Consider the following 21123-nt stretch of genomic DNA (forward strand, 5'->3'; position numbering starts at 1 on the left):
TTTAGACAGACTTGGATATGGAGCCCGCTTCTACTGTGCACTTGCTGTGTGATCTTGGGCAAATGACTTAATCTCTCTGAACTCACTGGAAAAACTGAGTAATGTATCCCGCTGTGTAGGGCTACGGTGCAGCTGAAAAGAACTAAAGTAAATAGCATGGTTAGAGTGTGGCCGGGAACTTTGTAAGCATTGAATGCAAGCTAGCCATCATAATAAGAGCCATTATTTTTGAATGCCTAATTATGCCACCTCCGTGTAGCGCATAGACTTGGGTCCAAATTGTGGTTCCACCTGCAAGACTTGTGTGATAGTGAGAAAGTTATTTAACTTTGCCGAGCCTCTGTTTTCATCTCTCTAAAATTGGGGTAACTGCCCAGAGTGGCTTCTGTCTCTGTTTAGAGTTTGTGTGTTTTCCCTCCTCAGCAAATGATGCGCTCGTCCGTTTTCCACATGTTCATCCTGAGCATGGTGACTGTGGATGTGATAGTGGCCGCGAGCAACTACCACAAAGGAGAAAGCTTCAGGAGGCAGTACGACGAGTTCTATCTCGCAGAGGTAAGCGGCCAGCTCGGGGGCACATCAGTGCGCAAGGTGAAGTTCAGCCTCAGACGGTGCCTCTTACAAGTAGGAAAATTTACATCAGTTCCTTAAGTACTTGACTTTGACCAAAGCTGAATCATTGTCTGCTTCTTAAATGCTTCTTTGGTCATTGTGTTGCCGGGCTCATTCTCTGTCACCCTCGGATTCGTGTCTCGTTGCCAGGGAAACTCCTCTCCCCTGCTCTTACTTACTCTTCAGCGCTCGCTCTCGTGTGCTCCCCCTTTCTTACTTTGTGTCCGTCTGTTTCCTACTACGGGTGGGCAAGCACAGATTCAAAAGACGATAAGTAAGCCAGTTAGTTCAGTAATACCACAGAGAGGGCAGGAGGGAAATTGAACAATGCGATGTGATAATTTCTGTGCTAGAAACTGAGGTGTTACCCTCTGCGCTGAAGATACCAAGGAGCAGGTAGGTTTAGTGATTAAATAAGCATCTTCTAGCGCTCTACATACCATCCTAGAGTTTTGGAATAGTTCTTATCAATTGAGTGACTTTGTTAATAGTTGATTCTTAAATATTTTTTTTTGATTCTTAAATATTTTAATGGCATCCAGAGACCACTTTTTTATTGTGAAGAATTATTTCTAAGATACACATCAGAATTCAGTGATACATGTTTGTGGAAAAATTGGTTGACATATGACCCTTTCAAAACCCTTTTATCTTTTAAGCGAGGTATACATACACAGCTGAACTACACTTTAAGAAATAGGATATATGAAAAATTAAACTTAAAAGACAGAAAAATAATAATTTGACTATTTTTATTGTAAAAGCATTTTCCATGTTAAAAAAAATCAATTTGCCATATAATTGAGTTCTCTAAGATATCTAGAATTCTTCCAGTACATTTAAAGATGGATTTGGTTAATAAAAATTGAATCCACTCACACATAAACTTTTCAGAAAAAGAATTGATGGCATATACCTATTGAATGTTAACATCCATGTGGGTATCAAGAAATTTTTAAGGAGTCACTTATGAATTCCCCTCTTCTTGGAGGCTTGTTGTCTGTAAGAAAATATTTAGATTAAACTTCTACTGTGATGTGATGCTCCTAATTACAGTGTGGAACATGGAGCTTACAGTTTAGCAAGAAACATAGACAGTAAAGAGCAAGTGTTTTATGCTGTGGAGTACCAATGACAGGAGCTCATGAAGAAATTATATACAGCCTGACACTTGAAAAATGGGTATAATTTTGCTGTAGATCCAGCACACAATGATTGAATTGTCATTAAAAGCACAGAAAAACATGGGCCAATAGTAATATTTGCAGGTGAATTTCTAATGCAAGGATTCGAACATTGAAAGAATCCCAGTCAAGTGATTTCTGTCTGGAGTAGAAAGCAAGGTCTATATCCAGCCCGATAATAAGACTATCAAATGGGAAGGTATGGACCCTGTGAAGAATGTAAGAATAAGGCAATTAAAGATACATTAATTCCAATGCTAAAGACCCGCTGAATTTTGAAGCTACAAATTCATAATGATACCCATTTAGATAGGTCTGTGTCTTTTTTAGCCTCACATAAAAAGGAGAAAGGCAACACTGAGACGGAGGCATCTCTGGAGATTTTCCAGGCTGGTGGAGCTGAGAGAGCTAGAGAAAGTTTTGGGTTTTTTGGTGCAAAATGGTGGTTTATGAAAGCAGAGGGACAGGACCATTGGGCAGAAAGAGCTGCTGCCCCAGGGTTGTGAGGGGTGGCTGCTTACATAATTGGGAGTTGGGGGAAGTAAGGAAAAGAGAGGTTTCAAAAGGATTTTCTTATGTTAAAGAAGACTCACAGGATAGCTGAGGCCTTGTCTTTGTCAAGGTAAGGTTATTTTTCCTTCTAGCAAGCCATTAATATGAAGATAGTTGAGAGCTTCCTGGAGGAATATTTACACTCTACCTGCTTCAAGTGTCTGTCAGTGGGCTGCAGGTTATAAGGAAAGTGGGACCAAGAATTTAGGATTTCAGAAAAATGCTGGATAACTAAACATAAACTATGAAGTGTTACATAGTTATGATTGTCTCAAACATAATGATGGAGTCCAGGCAAGATGGCAGGGAGCTATCAAACTAAGATGTTGGCTAAAATCTTCACAATGACATCGAACTCATTCTGTGTGAGGCCAGTTCTTGGGGAAGGAGTGTAGGCAGGGGTACATAGGAAGACCTGATGGAGAGATTAATGAATGGCAGCCACAGGGAGGGTCAGATGAGAGGATGTCTTAAACTGATGGATTATACTTAAAGGGTGTTGAGGAGTAAGAGACAAGACATCTCTTCCTCATCCACATGCTATCCTCCATGGGCCATGTGGGACACTGGAGCATGAGCATCCCCTTCTAGAAAGGGCTGTGGAGGAAGCCATGCGCTGGGACAGAACCAGCTGAGGCAAGGACATAGGAAGCAGATTCAGTGAACAGGGATAAGTCAGCAACGTTTTTCTTAAAGAGCCAGATAATAAACTTCACAGGCTTTTCAGGCCACATGCTCTTTGTCTCAGCTACTCAACCCTACCGTTGTTATACAAAAATGAGTGTGGGCTCAGAGTGGTGGTGTGCCAATAAAACTGTATTTATAAAAATAAGCAATTGTTCTCAACTTTGGCTTGAACTATAAGAACAGAGAATATGTCAACTAACATCTTTATGTGTTAAATTCAAATATACTAATACTAACAAAAATAATAACTGTCATTTGGGGGAGATTCTTTTATGTTCCCAAGTACTTTAAAAGAATTCATTGCCCTATTTACTTCTTAAAATAGCTGTAATAACAGAAATTCAAGTGTATGGGTTATCATGATTCAGTATTTAAGGCAATAGCATAATATGATATTTTAGAAAGTTTATTTTTAAAATAGATCACACATGGCCCTGTGCTTTCAGAGAAGTAATTTCTTGAGTTCCCACAAATTCCAGGATAATTTCAAATTCCAAAATAGGGACGCCTGGGTGGCTCAGTGGGTTTAGCCTCTGCCTTCGGCTCAGGTCATGATCTCAGGGTCCTGGAATTGAGCTCCGCACGGGGCTCTCTGCTCAGCAGGGAGCCTGCTTCCCCACCCCCCCCACCGCCTGCCTCTCTGCCTACTTATACTTAGTAGTTATTAAGTACTTATTAAGTACTGCCTACTCTGTGATCTCCCTCTCTCTGTCAAATAAATAAATAAAATCTTTTTAAAAAATCCAAAATAAACCACTGTACCTGTTAGAATCATCTTGCAGTCTAAAAAATAACTTTTAAGTACAAATTAAGCTGCTTAGCTTCTGTTATATAGCTGGAGACCAGTTTTGCTATACTAACCTAAATTTAAAAATTAGTTAAGAAACAGGAAAAACTTTTCTTTGTTCTTTAAGGCTATGTATACACGTGAAAAGATGAATTTGCTTTCTTTGGTAAGAGTTTTCATTTTTAATTCTGATCTAAGATGAAACATTGTTAGTAGTATTATACACAAAATCACATTTTTATATTGAATATAAATGGATAGTCTCATTCTCTTAAGTACTAAAACTTGAACAGTACTTTTTTCTTGTTATATAAAAACATATAAATATAAAGGTATATCTACTAGACTATACGTTTAACAGAAACTTATCAGCACAGTGTTATGCACAGAAGAAGATTAACAGTTTTAACAAAATTTCACTTTTTTTTTTAAGATTTTATTTATTTATTTGACAGGCTGTTGGGGGGTGGGGGAAGCAGGCTCCCCGCAGAGCAAAGAGCCCAAAGCAGGGCTCCATCCCAGGACCCTAAGATCATGACCAAAGCCAAAGGCAGAGAATTAACCCAATGAGCCACCCAGGAGCCCTCCAAATTCCTCTTTTAAGAAAGTCACAAATTGATGGGAGAGCTAGTACAATGAAGCCAGCAATAAAGAACAGCATTTCTGGTCAGGAGAGAGGTTTACTTTGTTTAGATCCAAGATGTCTCTCTGGTTTCCTGTTTCTCTATGGCAGCTGTGTGTTTGAAGCAGAAAGGCTTTCTTAAAGCATGGACTATTTGCCATCTTTCAAAAACTAATCTTTTCTAGAAGAGTAGCTTCTGTGTCCCTCTGAGGACATTTGGCCTTATGATATTTGTTAAAATAAAATTAAATGAAAGACCCATTTATTTAACTTCCAACAAAATGTGACACCCATATTTCACCTCATTAATCACAAGAAATGACCAAATTAAGAAAGTGACTCATTTGCCATAACAGCAGCCTTTCAGATTATCATTAAGTTTAATTTCCTTTTTGGAAAACTTTCATTAAATAAGCTTGTTCTGACAATAATATTTTTGGTCCTTTCTTCCAAAGGACTTGGACAGGACCCTGTTAGGTGAAAAATAATATAATAATGACCTTTTCAACTATTCCATGATCCATTTCAGAAGTTTACTGTTTATGTGGAACACTGAAGGTACACTGTAGGCTAAGAGCGGGGATTTACAGACACCTCTAGAGGGATGCAGATAAGCATTTATTTTGATGTTATTTAATCTGAATTTCATTTAGGAGAAGAGAGTTACCTGAATTGGATATCTTATGACTTGTGTTCTCTAATCTTTTTTTGTGACAAATTTGCATTCATTTTCTCATTAATATCCATTATGTTCCTATGGAAGTGTGAAATAGAGACCGAAACACAAATCTTGGATAACATATTTCAAGTATCTTTCCTATATTTGGGCAGCATCTCTACCATTTTATCTTCTCAGAACCACACGGCACAATCAACTCATTTATAATTTGTCACCTATAAATGCTCATACATTATTCATTGAATTAAAAGGGCAGAACGATTTCTATTGTAGTATTTACATTATGCATGTCATTTTCATTTGGTTATTTTTCTCCTTAGCCTCAGAAATTTGGCATTCATCTTACTGTTTTACCTGTTAGCCTCACAAATCAAATTGCAAGTTATTTTAGTAAACAAGCTTTTTAAATCAATTTCTCATACTTTTCACTCTAAAAAAATATTTTCACTAGTGACATAGTTTCCTGGAAACAAATATAATACTGTTTTTTTGGAATAACTCCTCTAATTTTTAAATCTGCATTCCATTATTGGTAATTTTCTTGAGGACAAGAGGGTGCATTATGGTATATATGAAATGGCATGAGTATTATTATGAAATAAAAACTTGGAGAAGAAATAACGAAGAGTAGTTCTTTGCTTAAAGAACTCATATAACCTGCACTCCTGAAAATATTTGTTAAAATTTGCTATGGTGACATGAAACCAGATATATCTATAGAGTGTGCATTTTCAACAGGGAGTGAAAACACCTGTAAAGGGGTAACAATTGGTTTTTAGGGAGGCAAAAAAAAAAAAAAATCTTACTCTTTATATTTATATAGCAGAGATAGGCATATAAAGTAGGTAGACAGATATATAACATTTGTGGTATTAAAATTCCATATGGGTGGTGATTAGAAACAAAATATCTAAAAAGACCCCTGGCTGGGGAGGAGGGGTGTTTAAAAAAAAAAAAAAAAGGATTGGAAAACACTGACTTAGGAAAATTGTAGGGAGAAAAATATTTGTTTTCTTCACGTACCGTTTCCAAGTTGTTTTAAGGAATGTGACAATATTTACGGGAAGTTTATCATTTAGCTTCACTCTTGAAAAGATGAGTTTCAACTTGTAAGCACTCACACACCGGATCATGTGCTGCAGGGATCGGAGACAGAGGAAAGGTCCCATGGACCTTGTCCATGTGGGAGCTGCAGAGGGAAGGAGCACAGCAGTGGCACGTGCCCTCCCAGACCAGTAGTGATGAGTGGGAATCCACCCTCCTGTGGGGTTGCACTATTGGCTGGGATTTAGAGGAAGCCTGAAAATGGACACATTTCTAGTTGATTCTTATGAGCACTCCTTCAGGTGTCTAGGTTCTGCAGGCAGCCCTGGGGCCTTCTGCCTTTTGTATGGCCAACAGCATGACCCTGGCAAGTTCCTCCCTGTTCAGCTATTGTCAAGGCTCAGTTCCCGGACATGGGCTGGAGCCACCCACTGAGAAGGGTTGCTACAGCTTCCCCCGCACTGTTCTACTCCACTGCTTCTGAACTGTGATATTCCTCTGAATTGAAATGCAGCACTAAACCTTCTGGCCTACATTAGAATACTTCATGAACATGTAAGCTAATTTGATTTTCCTAAATCACTCCTTTAATTCCTGACATAGTTCTTCCCTACACCAGAGTAATCCCTAGTTATAACCAAGTTACATATATTTTCATGTATAACAATTTTCATAAAAATTTTACCACCTTGGGATTACTGTTTCTCAGAGAACCGGAGAGTTAGCTTATAATAATTAACAAATTATGTTAAAATGAGGGATTGGATCCCACAAGTACTGGAATTAGGAACTCCAGTAGGAAAATGAGTGGGAATATGGTATTTACACATAATCACATAACAGTTTGCTAAATGCATTTTTAGTGGCTCTTGGTAGGTTTGAAAAGCACATAGATTTTCCCACTGAGCAAATAATAATGCAAATGGATCCAGCTGCATATTTAATCATGAATTATGATCCTTTAAAGAGACCATTCCATCTGTCTTTTGATAGCAAATGCAAAGTTAGTAAAGTGATTAGTTGTATTTATATATAATTTGACAATCTAGTTGGATATATTTCAGGTATTTATCAGTAGTTCCCAACTTAAAAAAATAAAAAAAAGGACACTTTGATATGGATTTCATTCTTTCCTTTGGAAAGAAAGTCTGAAAATACAGGCGAAGCCTAGAGAGAGATGTGTGGGTGCCTGTCATTGTTCCCTCTGCTAATACAATAGCCAGGTACAGCTGCAGGTTGGACCGTCAGGACAGACCCCTCTTGTGTCAGCTTCTCCAGTGATTCCCCCAATGGTCTTCATATTGTTACAAGACCCAGACTAAGAAACCAGAGCTGGAGAAAACTTGCCTCTTTGTTAAAGCTTATGGATTATATGTTAATAAATAAATAAATAAAACAAAAAGATTTTAAAACAAAACAAACAAACAAAAAACTTATGGCAGAGATTTGGATCCTTTGGCTGTCTGGGGCTGACCCTGCACAGGAGTTACACCTGCCTCGTGGTTGCTTGTGGTCCAGAGAGATCCAAAAAATCCCACTGATGTTGATGAGCCAGGAAAGGAGCCTCGCTAGAAGCTTAATTGTTTCCAGGTAGAGGCAGTTGGAAATGGATTCCACCAGCCTAGAATGAGCCTTGACAAAAGGCAGCTCCCTCCTTGCTGCCCAGCAGAGGACCATGGGTTTTTAGGTCACTTACCATAAAAATCACAGTCCCCCCTACAAGTTCTCATTTGTTACTGCTCAATAGATCCTAAAAGACAAAAAAAAAAAGCAGTCATGAACATGCAAATTAAAATTATTCTCATACAAAGGGACCCAGAAACTAAGGATGAAACTCAGAAAACCAAGATGAACAAGTATAGGAGTTTCCCAAACAAGTATAATTGATGGAAGACAGGAGGGTTTGTTTTGTTTTGTTTTGTTTTTTAATGTCTCAAGCACAGGCAATTAAGACACAAAACAAACTTTCTGAAACTTTAGCTAAACTTTTTTTAAAAAAAGAGCTGAAAAAGGGCGTGGTTGACATTGAGAAAGAATTATTAATACAGAAGATAAAGTGGTAGGAGACCTCAAAGAAATGGCAGAAATCATGAAGGAAAAAGCGAAAGAGACTAACCACTCTGATGTGACCAATACAAGCTCCTGGAGAAAAAAGAGAATGGATAGAAGAAAATTAATAATGAGAGAAAAATGTTCCTAAATTGAGGAAAAGCATAAATCAGTAGCTTGAAAGGAGTCACTAAATCTCAGGGAGATTAAATGAAAAAAAATAAAAAATTCCTAGGCATGTCCTGGTGACCTTCCTTGGTTGCAAGCATAAGGAAAAATGTTTAAGCCTCTCAGCAGGGTTAAAAAATCAGGAAAAACAAAATAATTGTACTGTGCATCAGATACAACTCATCTACAATATTGGAAGGTAGAAGGCAGTGAATTAATATATGCATAGACTATTGAGAGCAAAGGATCTGTATGCAGCAACAATAGTCATGTCCATGGTAAAAATGCATTTTGGTGGGTAATGGGTATTAAAGTATTAATTAAGGTATCAATTAAAGTATTGATATAATGATCACTGGCTGTTACATGTAAGTGATGAACCACTAACTTCTACTCCTGAAACCAATTTTACACTATATGTTAACTAACTAGAATTCAAATAAAAAATTAGAAGGAAAAATGAATTTTGAATAGGAAAGCTTAAAAGAGTGTACAACTTGTGATATTTATATGAGCAAACTATTCTAAAGTATGCTAATCATAAGTATATTGGAGAAGTAGCAAAGGAAAAGGAGATGTAGACCAGAGAGGCTGACAAGGAAAGAAGAGAGGTAGGTGTCCAATCCAAATGAAAGATGACAATAAAAATGTCACACGAGAATCCTTCAGAAAAAAGTAGTTATGGTTCAAGAAACTAGAAGTAAATGTGTAAACAATCTCCAAAAAAGCAGGATTTAGGAAGGGGCATGATACTCATGAAACATGGGTGATAGAAGCATTCTGTGTAATGGTGGGGGTGTAAGGAATGCTTGAGCAAGCAAATTTGTGTGGGAGAGGAGCTTACAATTACTCAAATTTGATGCAATAATAAAAAAGGATAGATTGATTTATGACTGTTGTGAATTGAACTGGAGGAAAAGGAAAGTATAATGTCCAAATTAACAAGGGGGGAAGAAATTAGCAACAGTTTCACCATGTCAGAAACGACAAGAAAAATTTATAGCAATGACATACAAAAAATTGGAAAGAAGACCAAGGCTAATTTTGGCACATCAAATATGCACAGATTGAATTTTCCTCTCAAAAGACCTAGAAAATCGGATTATGCTTAAATGCAAACTCAAATAGTGTATTGATTATAGGAAACACATACAAGGTGGCCCCAAAAGGTGGCTGAAAATCATCTCTCGATGAAACAACTAAAACTTACAACTAAAATATTATTGTATTTTAAATGCTTAGCAGGACATGCAAAAAATTTAGGAATATCCTCAAGGCCAAAAATTGTGATGTAAGTGCAGAACATGAGATGGGCACTAACACCAATGGCTACTCTGACGACATTTGCTTATCTTTGTCATCTAAAACTTGCGATTTTAAGAGCTATAACCAGGATAGAAGAACCTGCGAAGGTGAGGTGCCAGAATAGAGACCCCCACATAACATGGGAACCTGAGGTCTGTATTTTAGTGAAAGAAGGAAAAAGTCCACCCTCAGGAGGATATGATAAGGAAACTTTCAATTTTGACCTTGACTGCAGATTATTAGAAAAAGAGTAAGCTTTACTGAAAATGTGTCAACACAAACATGCCTACACATGGGGTTGGAGTTCCCATGGATTGTACCTACTTTCAAAGATGAAATAATTCTTATTTTATTTGAGAAATTACAGATCATGCAAAAGATGGAAAACTCCACAATACATTTGAGAAAGCTAGCGTAAGCTTAACCAAAACCTTGATGATGATAGTACAGGTAAAATTATGGACCAATTTCATATATGACAATAGTTACAAGTATTATAAGTAACATGTTATTCAATAAAATCCAACAGGCTAGCATTACCATCTAAGATTTATTCCAGGAATATATAAATGGTCAACATCAAAGACTCCTGTAATATATTTCTTTGGCTCAGTAAATTAAAAGCTAAAATCCTGTAAGCAGAGCAAAAGGAAAGCCCTTAAACATGGTGGCAATTAATTACCAAAACCCACTGCAACCATTTTACATGAATGCTGGAAAATTAACTTTGAAAATAGGAGCAGACCGGAGGAGTCAAGATGGCGGAGAAGTAGCAGGCTGAGACTGCTTCAGCTAGCCGGAGATCAGCTAGATAGCTTATCTAAAGATTGCAAACACCTGAAAATCCATCGGCAGATCGAAGAGAAGAAGAACAGCAATTCTGGAAACAGAAAAACAACCACTTTCTGAAAGGTAGGACCGGCGGAGAAGTGAATCCAAAGCGACGGGAAGATAGACCCCGGGGGGAGGGGCCGGCTCCCGGCAAGCGGCGGAGCAACGGCGCACAAAATCAGGACTTTTAAAAGTCTGTTCCGCTGAGGGACATCGCTCCAGAGGCTAAACCGGGGCGAAGCCCACGCGGGTTCAGCGTGGCCTCAGGTCCCGCAGGGTCACAGAAGGATCAGGGGTGTCTGAGTGTCGCAGACCTTGCGGGTATTGGAACGGGAAAGCCGGCTACAGAGACAGAGCCGACAGTAAGCTCACAGCTCGGTGTTACCTTGAACTGGTCGCAGGCTCGGAGAGCTCGGAGCGCGGCCGGAGGTCAGGCAGACGGGAGTAACTGGGCCCTGTTCTCTGAGGGCGCACTGAGGAGTGCGGCCCTGGGCTCTCGGCTCCTCCGGGCCGGAGACCAGGAGGCCGCCATTTGTATTCCCGTCCTCCGGAACTCTACGGAAAGCGCTCAGGGAACAAAAGCTCCTGAAAGCAAACCCGAGCGGATTACTCACCCCGGCCCCGGGTAAGGGCGGTGTAATTCCGCCTGGGGCAAAGACACTTGAGAATCACTACAACAGGCCCCTCCCCCAGAAGATCAACAAGAAATCCAGCCGAGACCAAGTTCACCTACCAAGGAGAGCAGTTTCAATACCAAGGAGAGCAGCAGAATTCCAGAGGAGGAGAAAGCCAAGCACGGAACTCATGGCTTTTTCCCTGTGATTTTTTTTTAGTCTTGCAGTTAATTTAATTTTTTTCTTTTTCATTTTTTGTTTTTTTTTTTTTTCTCACCTTCGGGTAAAATTTTTTTTTTTTTTTAACTGTAACCTTTTTCTTTTTTAACGATTTTTTACTAGTTTATCTAATATATATATTTTTTCTTTTTTACATTTTTCTTAGGTGTTTTACTTTTTTTTTTTTTTAATTCTTTTCTTTTCTTTTTTTTTTTTTTTTTTTCTTTCTTCCTTTTTGAACCTCTTTTTATCCCCTTTCTCCCCCCTCACGATTTTGGATCTCTTCTAATTTGGTTAAAGCATTTTTTCCTGGGGTTGTTGCCACCCTTTTAGTATTTTCCTTGCCCCTTCATATACTCTTATCTGGACAAAATGACAAGACGGAAAAATTCAACACAAAAAAAAGAACAAGAGGCAGTACCGAAGGCTAGGGACCTAATCAATACAGACATTGGTAATATGTCAGATCTGGAGTTCAGAATGACAATTCTCAAGGTTCTAGCCGGGCTCGAAAAAGGCATGGAAGATATTAGAGAAACCCTCTTGAGAGATATAAAAGCCCTTTCTGGAGAAATAAAAGAACTAAAATCTAACCAAGTTGAAATCAAAAAAGCTATTAATGAAGTGCAATCAAAAATGGAGGCTCTCACTGCTAGGATCAATGAGGCAGAAGAAAGAATTAGTGATATAGAAGACCAAATGACAGAGAATAAAGAAGCTGAGCAAAAGAGGGACAAACAGCTACTGGACCACGAGGGGAGAATTCGAGAGATAAGTGACACCATAAGACGAAACAACATTAGAATAATTGGGATTCCAGAAGAAGAAGAAAGAGAGAGGGGAGCAGAAGGTATACTGGAGAGAATTATTGGGGAGAATTTCCCCAATATGGCAAAGGGAACGAGCATTAAAATTCAGGAGGTTCAGAGAACGCCCCTCCAAATCAATAAGAATAGGCCCACACCCCGTCACCTAATAGTAAAATTTACAAGTCTCAGTGACAAAGAGAAAATCCTGAAAGCAGCCCGGGAAAAGAAATCTGTAACATACAATGGTAAAAATATTAGATTGGCAGCTGACTTATCCACAGAGACCTGGCAGGCCAGAAAGAGCTGGCATGATATTTTCAGAGCACTAAACGAGAAAAACATGCAGCCAAGAATACTATATCCAGCCAGGCTATCATTGAAAATAGAAGGAGAGATTAAAAGCTTCCAGGACAAACAACAACTGAAAGAATTTGCAAACACCAAACCAGCTCTACAGGAAATCTTGAAAGGGGTCCTCTAAGCAAAGAGAGAGCCTACAAGTGGTAGATCAGAAAGGAACAGAGACCATATACAGTAACAGTCACCTTACAGGCAATACAATGGCACTAAATTCATATCTCTCAATAGTTACCCTGAATGTTAATGGGCTAAATGCCCCTGTCAAAAGACACAGGGTATCAGAATGGATAAAAAAACAAAACCCATCTATATGTTGCCTCCAAGAAACTCATTTTAAGCCCGAAGACACCTCCAGATTTAAAGTGAGGGGGTGGAAAAGAATTTACCATGCTAATGGACATCAGAAGAAAGCAGGAGTGGCAATCCTTATATCAGATCAATTAGATTTTAAGCCAAAGACTATAATAAGAGATGAGGAAGGACACTATATCATACTCAAAGGGTCTGTCCAACAAGAAGATTTAACAATTTTAAATATCTATGCCCCCAACGTGGGAGCAGCCAACTATATAAACCAATTAATAACAAAATCAAAGAAACACATCAACAATAATACAATAATAGTAGGGGACTTTAACACTCCCCTCACTGAAATGGACAGATCATCCAAGCAAAAGATCAGCAAGGAAATAAAGGCCTTAAACGACACACTGGACCAGATGGACATCACAGATATATTCAGAATATTTCATCCCAAAGCAACAGAATACACATTCTTCTCTAGTGCACATGGAACATTCTCCAGAATAGATCACATCCTCGGTCCTAAATCAGGACTCAACCGGTATCAAAAGATTGGGATCATTCCCTGCATATTTTCAGACCACAATGCTCTAAAGCTAGAACTCAACCAAAAAAGGAAGTTTGGAAAGAACCCAAATACATGGAGACTAAACAGCATCCTTCTAAAGAATGAATGGGTCAACCGGGAAATTAAAGAAGAATTGAAAAAAATCATGGAAACAAATGATAATGAAAATACAACGGTTCAAAATCTGTGGGACACAACAAAGGCAGTCCTGAGAGGAAAATATATAGCGGTACAAGCCTTTCTCAAGAACCAAGAAAGGTCTCAGGTACACAACCTAACCCTACACCTAAAGGAGCTGGAGAAAGAACAAGAAAGAAACCCTAAGCCCAGCAGGAGAAGAGAAATCATAAAGATCAGAGCAGAAATCAATGAAATAGAAACCAAAAAAACAATAGAACAAATCAACGAAACTAGGAGCTGGTTCTTTGAAAGAATTAATAAAATTGATAAACCCCTGGCCCGACTTATCAAAAAGAAAAGAGAAAGGACCCAAATAAATAAAATCATGAATGAAAGAGGAGAGATCACAACTAACACCAAAGAAATACAAACTATTATAAGAACATACTATGAGCAACTCTACGCCAATAAATTTGACAATCTGGAAGAAATGGATGCATTCCTAGAAACATATAAACTACCACAACTGAACCAGGAAGAAATAGAAAGCCTGAACAGACCCATAACCAGTAAGGAGATTGAAACAGTCATTAAAAATCTCCAAACAAACAAAAGCCCAGGGCCAGACGGCTTCCCGGGGGAATTCTACCAAACGTTTAAAGAAGAACTAATTCCTATTCTCCTGAAACTGTTCCAAAAAATAGAAATGGAAGGAAAACTTCCAAACTCATTTTATGAGGCCAGCATCACCTTGATCCTAAAACCAGACAAGGATCCCACCAAAAAAGAGAGCTATAGACCGATATCCTTGATGAACACAGATGCGAAAATACTCAACAAAATACTAGCCAATAGGATTCAACAGTACATTAAAAAGATTATTCACCACGACCAAGTGGGATTTGTTCCAGGGCTGCAAGGTTGGTTCAACATCCGCAAATCAGTCAATGTGATACAACACATCAATAAAAGAAAGAACAAGAACCATATGATACTCTCAATAGATGCTGAAAAAGCATTTGACAAAGTACAGCATCCCTTCCTGATCAAAACTCTTCAAAGTGTAGGGATAGAGGGCACATACCTCAATATCATCAAAGCCATCTATGAAAAACCCACCGCAAATATCATTCTCAATGGAGAAAAACTGAAAGCTTTTCCGCTAAGGTCAGGAACACGGCAGGGATGTCCATTATCACCACTGCTATTCAACATAGTACTAGAGGTCCTAGCCTCAGCAATCAGACAACAAAAGGAAATTAAAGGCATCCAAATCGGCAAAGAAGAAGTCAAATTATCACTCTTCGCAGATGATATGATACTATATGTGGAAAACCCAAAAGACTCCACTCCAAAACTGCTAGAACTTATACAGGAATTCAGTAAAGTGTCAGGATATAAAATCAATGCACAGAAATCAGTTGCATTTCTCTACACCAACAGCAAGACAGAAGAAAGAGAAATTAAGGAGTCAATCCCATTTACAATTGCACCCAAAACCATAAGATACCTAGGAATAAACCTAACCAAAGAGACACAGAATCTATACTCAGAAAACTATAAAGTACTCATGAAAGAAATTGAGGAAGACACAAAGAAATGGAAAAATGTTCCATGCTCCTGGATTGGAAGAATAAATATTGTGAAAATGTCTATGCTACCTAAAGCAATCTACACATTTAATGCAATTCCTATCAAAGTACCATCCATCTTTTTCAAAGAAATGGAACAAATAATGCTAAAATTTATATGGAACCAGAAAAGACCTCGAATAGCCAAAGGGATATTGAAAAAGAAAGCCAACGTTGGTGGCATCACAATTCCGGACTTCAAGCTCTATTACAAAGCTGTCGTCATCAAGACAGCATGGTACTGGCACAAAAACAGACACATAGATCAATGGAACAGAATAGAGAGCCCAGAAATAGACCCTCAACTCTATGGTCAACTAATCTTCGACAAAGCAGGAAAGAATGTCCAATGGCAAAAAGACAGCCTCTTCAATAAATGGTGCTGGGAAAATTGGACAGCCACATGCAGAAAAATGAAATTGGACCATTTCCTTACACCACACACAAAAATAGACTCAAAATGGATGAAGGACCTCAATGTGCGAAAGGAATCCATCAAAATCCTTGAGGAGAACACAGGCAGCAACCTCTTTGACCTCTGCCGCAGCAACATCTTCCTAGGAACAACGCAAAAGGCAAGGGAAGCAAGGGCAAAAATGAACTATTGGGATTTCATCAAGATCAAAAGCTTTTGCACAGCAAAGGAAACAGTGAACAAAATCAAAAGACAACTGACAGAATGGGAGAAGATATTTGCCAACGACATATCAGATAAAGGACTAGTGTCCAGAATCTATAAAGAACTTAGCAAACTCAACACCCAAAGAACAAATAATCCAATCAAGAAATGGGCAGAGGACATGAACAGACATTTCTGCAAAGAAGACATCCAGATGGCCAACAGACAAATGAAAAAGTGCTCCATATCACTCGGCATCAGGGAAATACAAATCAAAACCACGATGAGATATCACCTCACACCAGTCAGAATGGCTAAAATCAACAAGTCAGGAAATGACAGATGCTGGCGAGGATGCGGAGAAAGGGGAACCCTCCTACACTGTTGGTGGGAATGCAAGCTGGTGCAGCCACTCTGGAAAACAGCATGGAGGTTCCTCAAAATGTTGAAAATAGAACTGCCCTATGACCCAGCAATTGCACTATTGGGTATTTACCCTAAGGATACAAGCGTAGTGATCCAAAGGGGCACATGCACCCGAATGTTTATAGCAGCAATGTCCACAATAGCCAAACTATGGAAAGAACCTAGATGTCCATCAACAGATGAATGGATCAAGAAGATGTGGTATATATACACAATGGAATACTATGCAGCCATCAAAAGAAATGAAATCTTGTCATTTGCGACAACATGGATGGAACTGGAGCGTATCATGCTTAGCGAAATAAGTCAAGCAGAGAAAGACAACTATCATATGATCTCCCTGATATGAGGAAGTGGTGATGCAACATGGGGGCTTAAGTGGGTAGGAGAAGAATAAATGAAACAAGATGGGATTGGGAGGGAGACAAACCATAAGTGACTTTTAATCTCACAAAACAAACTGAGGGTTGCTGGGGGGAGGGGGTTTGGGAGAAGGGGGTGGGATTATGGACATTGGGGAGGGTATGTGCTTTGGTGAGTGCTGTGAAGTGTGTAAACCTGGTGATTCACAGACCTGTACCCCTGGGGATAGAGTATTATGCCTCCATCAGAAAGGATGAATACCCAACTTTTGTAGCAACATGGACGGGACTGGAAGAGATTATGCTGAGTGAAATAAGTCAAGCAGAGAGAGTCAATTATCATATGGTTTCACTTATTTGTGGAGCATAACAAATAGCATGGAGGACATGGGGACTTAGAGTGGAGAAGGGAGTTGGGGGAAATTGGAAGGGGAGGTGAACCATGAGAGACTATGGACTCTGAAAAACAATCTGAGGGTTTTGAAGGGACGGGGGGTGGGAGGTTGGGGTACCAGGTGGTGGGTATTATAGAGGGCACGGATTGCATGGAGCACGGGGTGTGGTGCAAAAATAATGAATACTGTTATGCTGGAAATAAAAAATAAAAAAAAAAAAAAAAAGAAAATAGGAGCAAATTAGGGATCTCTCTTACTGTCAATTTTGTATTATAACTGTATTATAATACAGAAATAGCATTATAGCTAGTGAATTAATACAATTAACTCCTAAAGAAGTCTTGAAAAAAATCTTATCTTCATTTGTAGGTGAAATGTACATATTTCTATAAAACCCAGGAGGTATTATTTAAAATATTAGAAGAATGTAGTAAGGTGGGTATAGAAAATCATTATAGAAAAATCAATAGCCTTTTTACTCCACTGGAACTAACTAGGTGGAAATGGTAAATAAATAAATAAATAGAAATAAAAAGGGTTAAAAATGCATTTATGTTAGTTATCAGACTATTAAAGTCATAGAAATAAATTTCACAAGCTAACAATAACATCATTATGGGGGAAATTTTTATTAAAGAATATCATCCAAATAAATAGAAAAACTGTTTTTTTTGGATAAGAAGACTCAGTAATAGTCCTCCTAAAGTCCTATTTTGCTTTAAAAGGTAAAGAAGAAGTTTAAAAAGATAAAGGTAGAAACATGTGACCAAATAAAATTTAAAGTGGTTGTAGTAGAGCTGCTGCCACCAAAGTTAAAAATCAAACTATTGACTAGGGAAAAAATATTTGCAGTTCATATAGCAGACAAAGATTAATGTCCTTAATATCAGCAACTCTGAACACTGATAAGAAAGACAAAACACCACCATAGAAAATTGGCATGGTTATGAACAGGAAAATTGTTTTAAAAGGAAAAATCTAAATGATCAATACACATATGAACAGATAAGTTAGTTTGATTAAGTTCCATTACATCTGGTGATAGCATAGATTTAGGACAAGAAACCCTTTCCTATCTTGCTAGAAGGCAAAAGACTTAAACATTTTGAAAGTAATCCCTTAATATTTTCTACAATTTTAAACATGCAAACCTGTCCTTTGCCCCAGGAATGCCAGCTTTGAGAATGTATATGTAGATACAAAAGCCCAATAAAATACTGATATTGTGTAAGGATAGTTAGTGCAATCTTGTTTTAGAAGTGGAAAAATGTTTAACCATTTTTCCTGATGATTCCTAATCAAGGAAATCCAACCCTTCAATAAATCAGTAAGGAAAATGTTGAACCAAATAAACATTGAAGACTTCTGGGTAAGATGGCAGAGTAGGGGGACCCTAAATTCACCACGTCTCAAAGACACAACTAAGTAACAGCCACATCAGTGTAAATAATCCAGAAAACAACCTGAGGACTGGCAGAACAGACTCTTCACAACTACATGGAGAAAAGATACCACATTGAAGAGGGCAAGAAGAGCCTCGGAGATACGGTTGATAGCTAAATTAACCTGAAGGACTGACTATCCATGGGCAGGAGGGAGATAGAGCAGTTTGAAAAGCACGTGGGATTTATGGGAGGGAGATTTGTGTATTAATCTTAGAGCATGTGCTAGAGGGCCAGGGGTCCTTGGGGGACTTCAAGAACAAAAGAGATGGCAGGTGCAATTCCCTCCCCACCCCCAGCCTAGACACTTACACACCTGTGGGAACCAACATGGGAACAACACTAACCACCTAATTTGCTAACAGTATGTCACACCCAAGCATTCTCCTGCAGACCTGCCCTTTCAGTACACACTTGACCAAAGCCCATCAATCAATGCTACAAGCCTGGCAGTATGTAAGCAGCCCCACAGGGGTCAGCATCACCCCAAAGAGACTCCTACCACAGGGAGAGGGGAAGGACACACACATCAGTCCAACTATGACACCAGTAGTAGGTTGGGGACAAACATTCTTGTCTGACTACTGGCCCCAACCACCAATGGAATGTTCTCAGGGGCCAACACAGGGTAACTACCCTACAGTTTGGTGCTACTGCATCTCTGGAAAATGCCTAGTCTGACTCAACTCAAGCCTTAGGCAGCCCCAGACTAGCATATTGACAACACAGGGACTAAACCCTGCCCAAAATAGGCAAAGAGAATGATTGCAGACAACAGCACTGAGAGCAAAAGAAGCTCAGCCATAACACTAGGGCACACACAATAACATAAGAGACAGACTTGAAGCACCAAGTTCTGGTGAGCAGGAACATTGCACTGCAGGGCACTACAGAAACTCTTCTTTATAAGGTCACTACTTTTAAGAGCAGGAGATATAGCTAACTTTTCTAAGACAGAAGCAGATACAGAGAATTAGGCAAAATGAGGATACAGAGGAATATGTCCCAAATGAAAGAACAGGACAAAATTACAGCAAAATAATTAAATGAAATGAAGATAAGTAATATCCCTAATAGAGAATTTAAAGTAATGGTCATACAGATACTTACTGAACTTGAGAAAAGAGTGGAGAATGTCACGGAGGCCCTTAATAAAGAGAAAGAAAATGTGACAAAGAGCCAATCAGAAATGAAGAACTCAATAACTAAAATTTAAAATAAACCAAATAGAAAAAATAGACTAGAAGAAGCAGAAGAATGAATCAGCAATTTGAAAAAGAGTAATGTAAAGCAATCAAGCTGAACAGAAGAGAGAGACAAAATAATAATAATAATAAATGAAGATGGGGCGCCTGGGTGACTCAGTGGGTTAAGCCTCTGTGTCTTTGGCTCAGGTCATGAACTCAGGGTCCTGGGATTGAGCCCTACATCGGGCTCTCTGCTTGGCAGGGAGCCTACTTCCCCCTCCCCCTCTGCCTGCCTCTCTGCCTATTTGTGATCTCTCTCTGTCAAATAAATAAATAAAATCTTGTAAAATTTTTAAAAAATGAAAAAAGGGAATTCAGCGACATCATTAATTATAATAGTATTTGCATTAGATAGAAATTAGATTAAATAGAAATTAGATTAATTAGAAATTAGATTGCAGTAGAAGAAAGAGAAATGGGGACAGAAAATTTATTTGAAGAAAAAGTAGCTGAGAACTTCTCAAATTTGGAGAAAGAAACAGAAATCCAGATTTGGGAGACACAGAGAGCTCTCCACAAAATCAACCAAGGAGGTCCACAACAAGGTACATGGTAATTAAAATAGCAATAAGTAGTGACAGAGAATTTTAAAATCAGCAAGAGAAAAGAAATCTGTTACATCAAGGGGAAACCCTATAAGGTTATCAGATTATTTTTCAGCAGAAATTTTTCAGGCCAGAAGAAAGTGTCATAATATTTTTAAAGTGCTGAAAGAAAAAACCTGCAGCCAAGAATACTCTATCCAATAAGGCTATCATTCAGAATAGAAGGAGAGATAAAGATTTTCTGAGACGAACAAAAGCTAAAGGAATTCATGACCATTAAACCAGCTATACCGGAAGTGTTAAAAGGGAGGCTTTGAGTGGAAAATAAGACCATAAGTAAGAGCAAGAGGAGCAAGAAACACAAAAGCAGTAAATTTAAGTATCTATAAAAATTGGTCAAGAGATTCATAAAATAAAAGGATGTCAAATTTGACACATACACCTAAAAATACGGAGGGGAGAGGAGTAAAGAATGTGTTCAAGAGGAAGGGAGCGAAAACTGAACGGGAAGAAATCAGAGAGGGAGAAAAACCAGCAGAGATTCTTGACTCCAGGAGACAAACTGAGGGTTACAGAAAGGAGTGGAGTAACTGGGTGGTGGGTGTTAAGGAGGGCATGTGATTTGATGAGCACTGAGTGTTATACACAACTAAAAAATCATTGAACACTGCATCAAAATGATGTACTCTATGCTGGCTAATTGAACTTAAATTAAAAAAAAAAAAAAAGAATGGGTTCAACCTTAATGAACCATCAATGTAATAAATTCCTAAGATGTTAGATGCAAACCGATTGGTAACCAAAAATTAAAAGCCAGGAATAGATATGCAAAAAATAAAGAGGACTCCAAATATATCATTTTAAAAAGCCAGCAAACTCTGAGAGAAAAGAGCAAGAAAAGAAAGGAACAGAGAAGAGCTACAAAAACAACCATAAAACAAGT

General features: G+C 38.5%; 1 protein-coding gene and 1 long non-coding RNA gene across 4 annotated transcripts in view; one reads left to right on the top strand and one right to left on the bottom strand.

Annotated features, from left to right (window-relative positions):
• The window catches only part of NALCN (sodium leak channel, non-selective), a 313018-nt gene that overhangs the window by 131947 nt on the left and 159948 nt on the right, over positions 1-21123 (top strand). For all 3 annotated transcript variants that reach the window (XM_032314978.1, XM_032314979.1, XM_032314980.1), the window contains one exon: positions 424-555. In XM_032314978.1, the coding sequence (XP_032170869.1) occupies positions 424-555 (132 nt within the window). The remainder of the gene's footprint in view (positions 1-423; positions 556-21123) is intronic.
• Positions 1-21123, bottom strand: part of LOC116574280 — a 45203-nt gene that overhangs the window by 14735 nt on the left and 9345 nt on the right. The gene's annotated exons all lie outside the window — the stretch shown is intronic.

This window comes from Mustela erminea, chromosome 15 (genome assembly GCF_009829155.1).
Source record: "Mustela erminea isolate mMusErm1 chromosome 15, mMusErm1.Pri, whole genome shotgun sequence".
Classification (NCBI taxonomy): domain Eukaryota; kingdom Metazoa; phylum Chordata; class Mammalia; order Carnivora; family Mustelidae; genus Mustela; species Mustela erminea.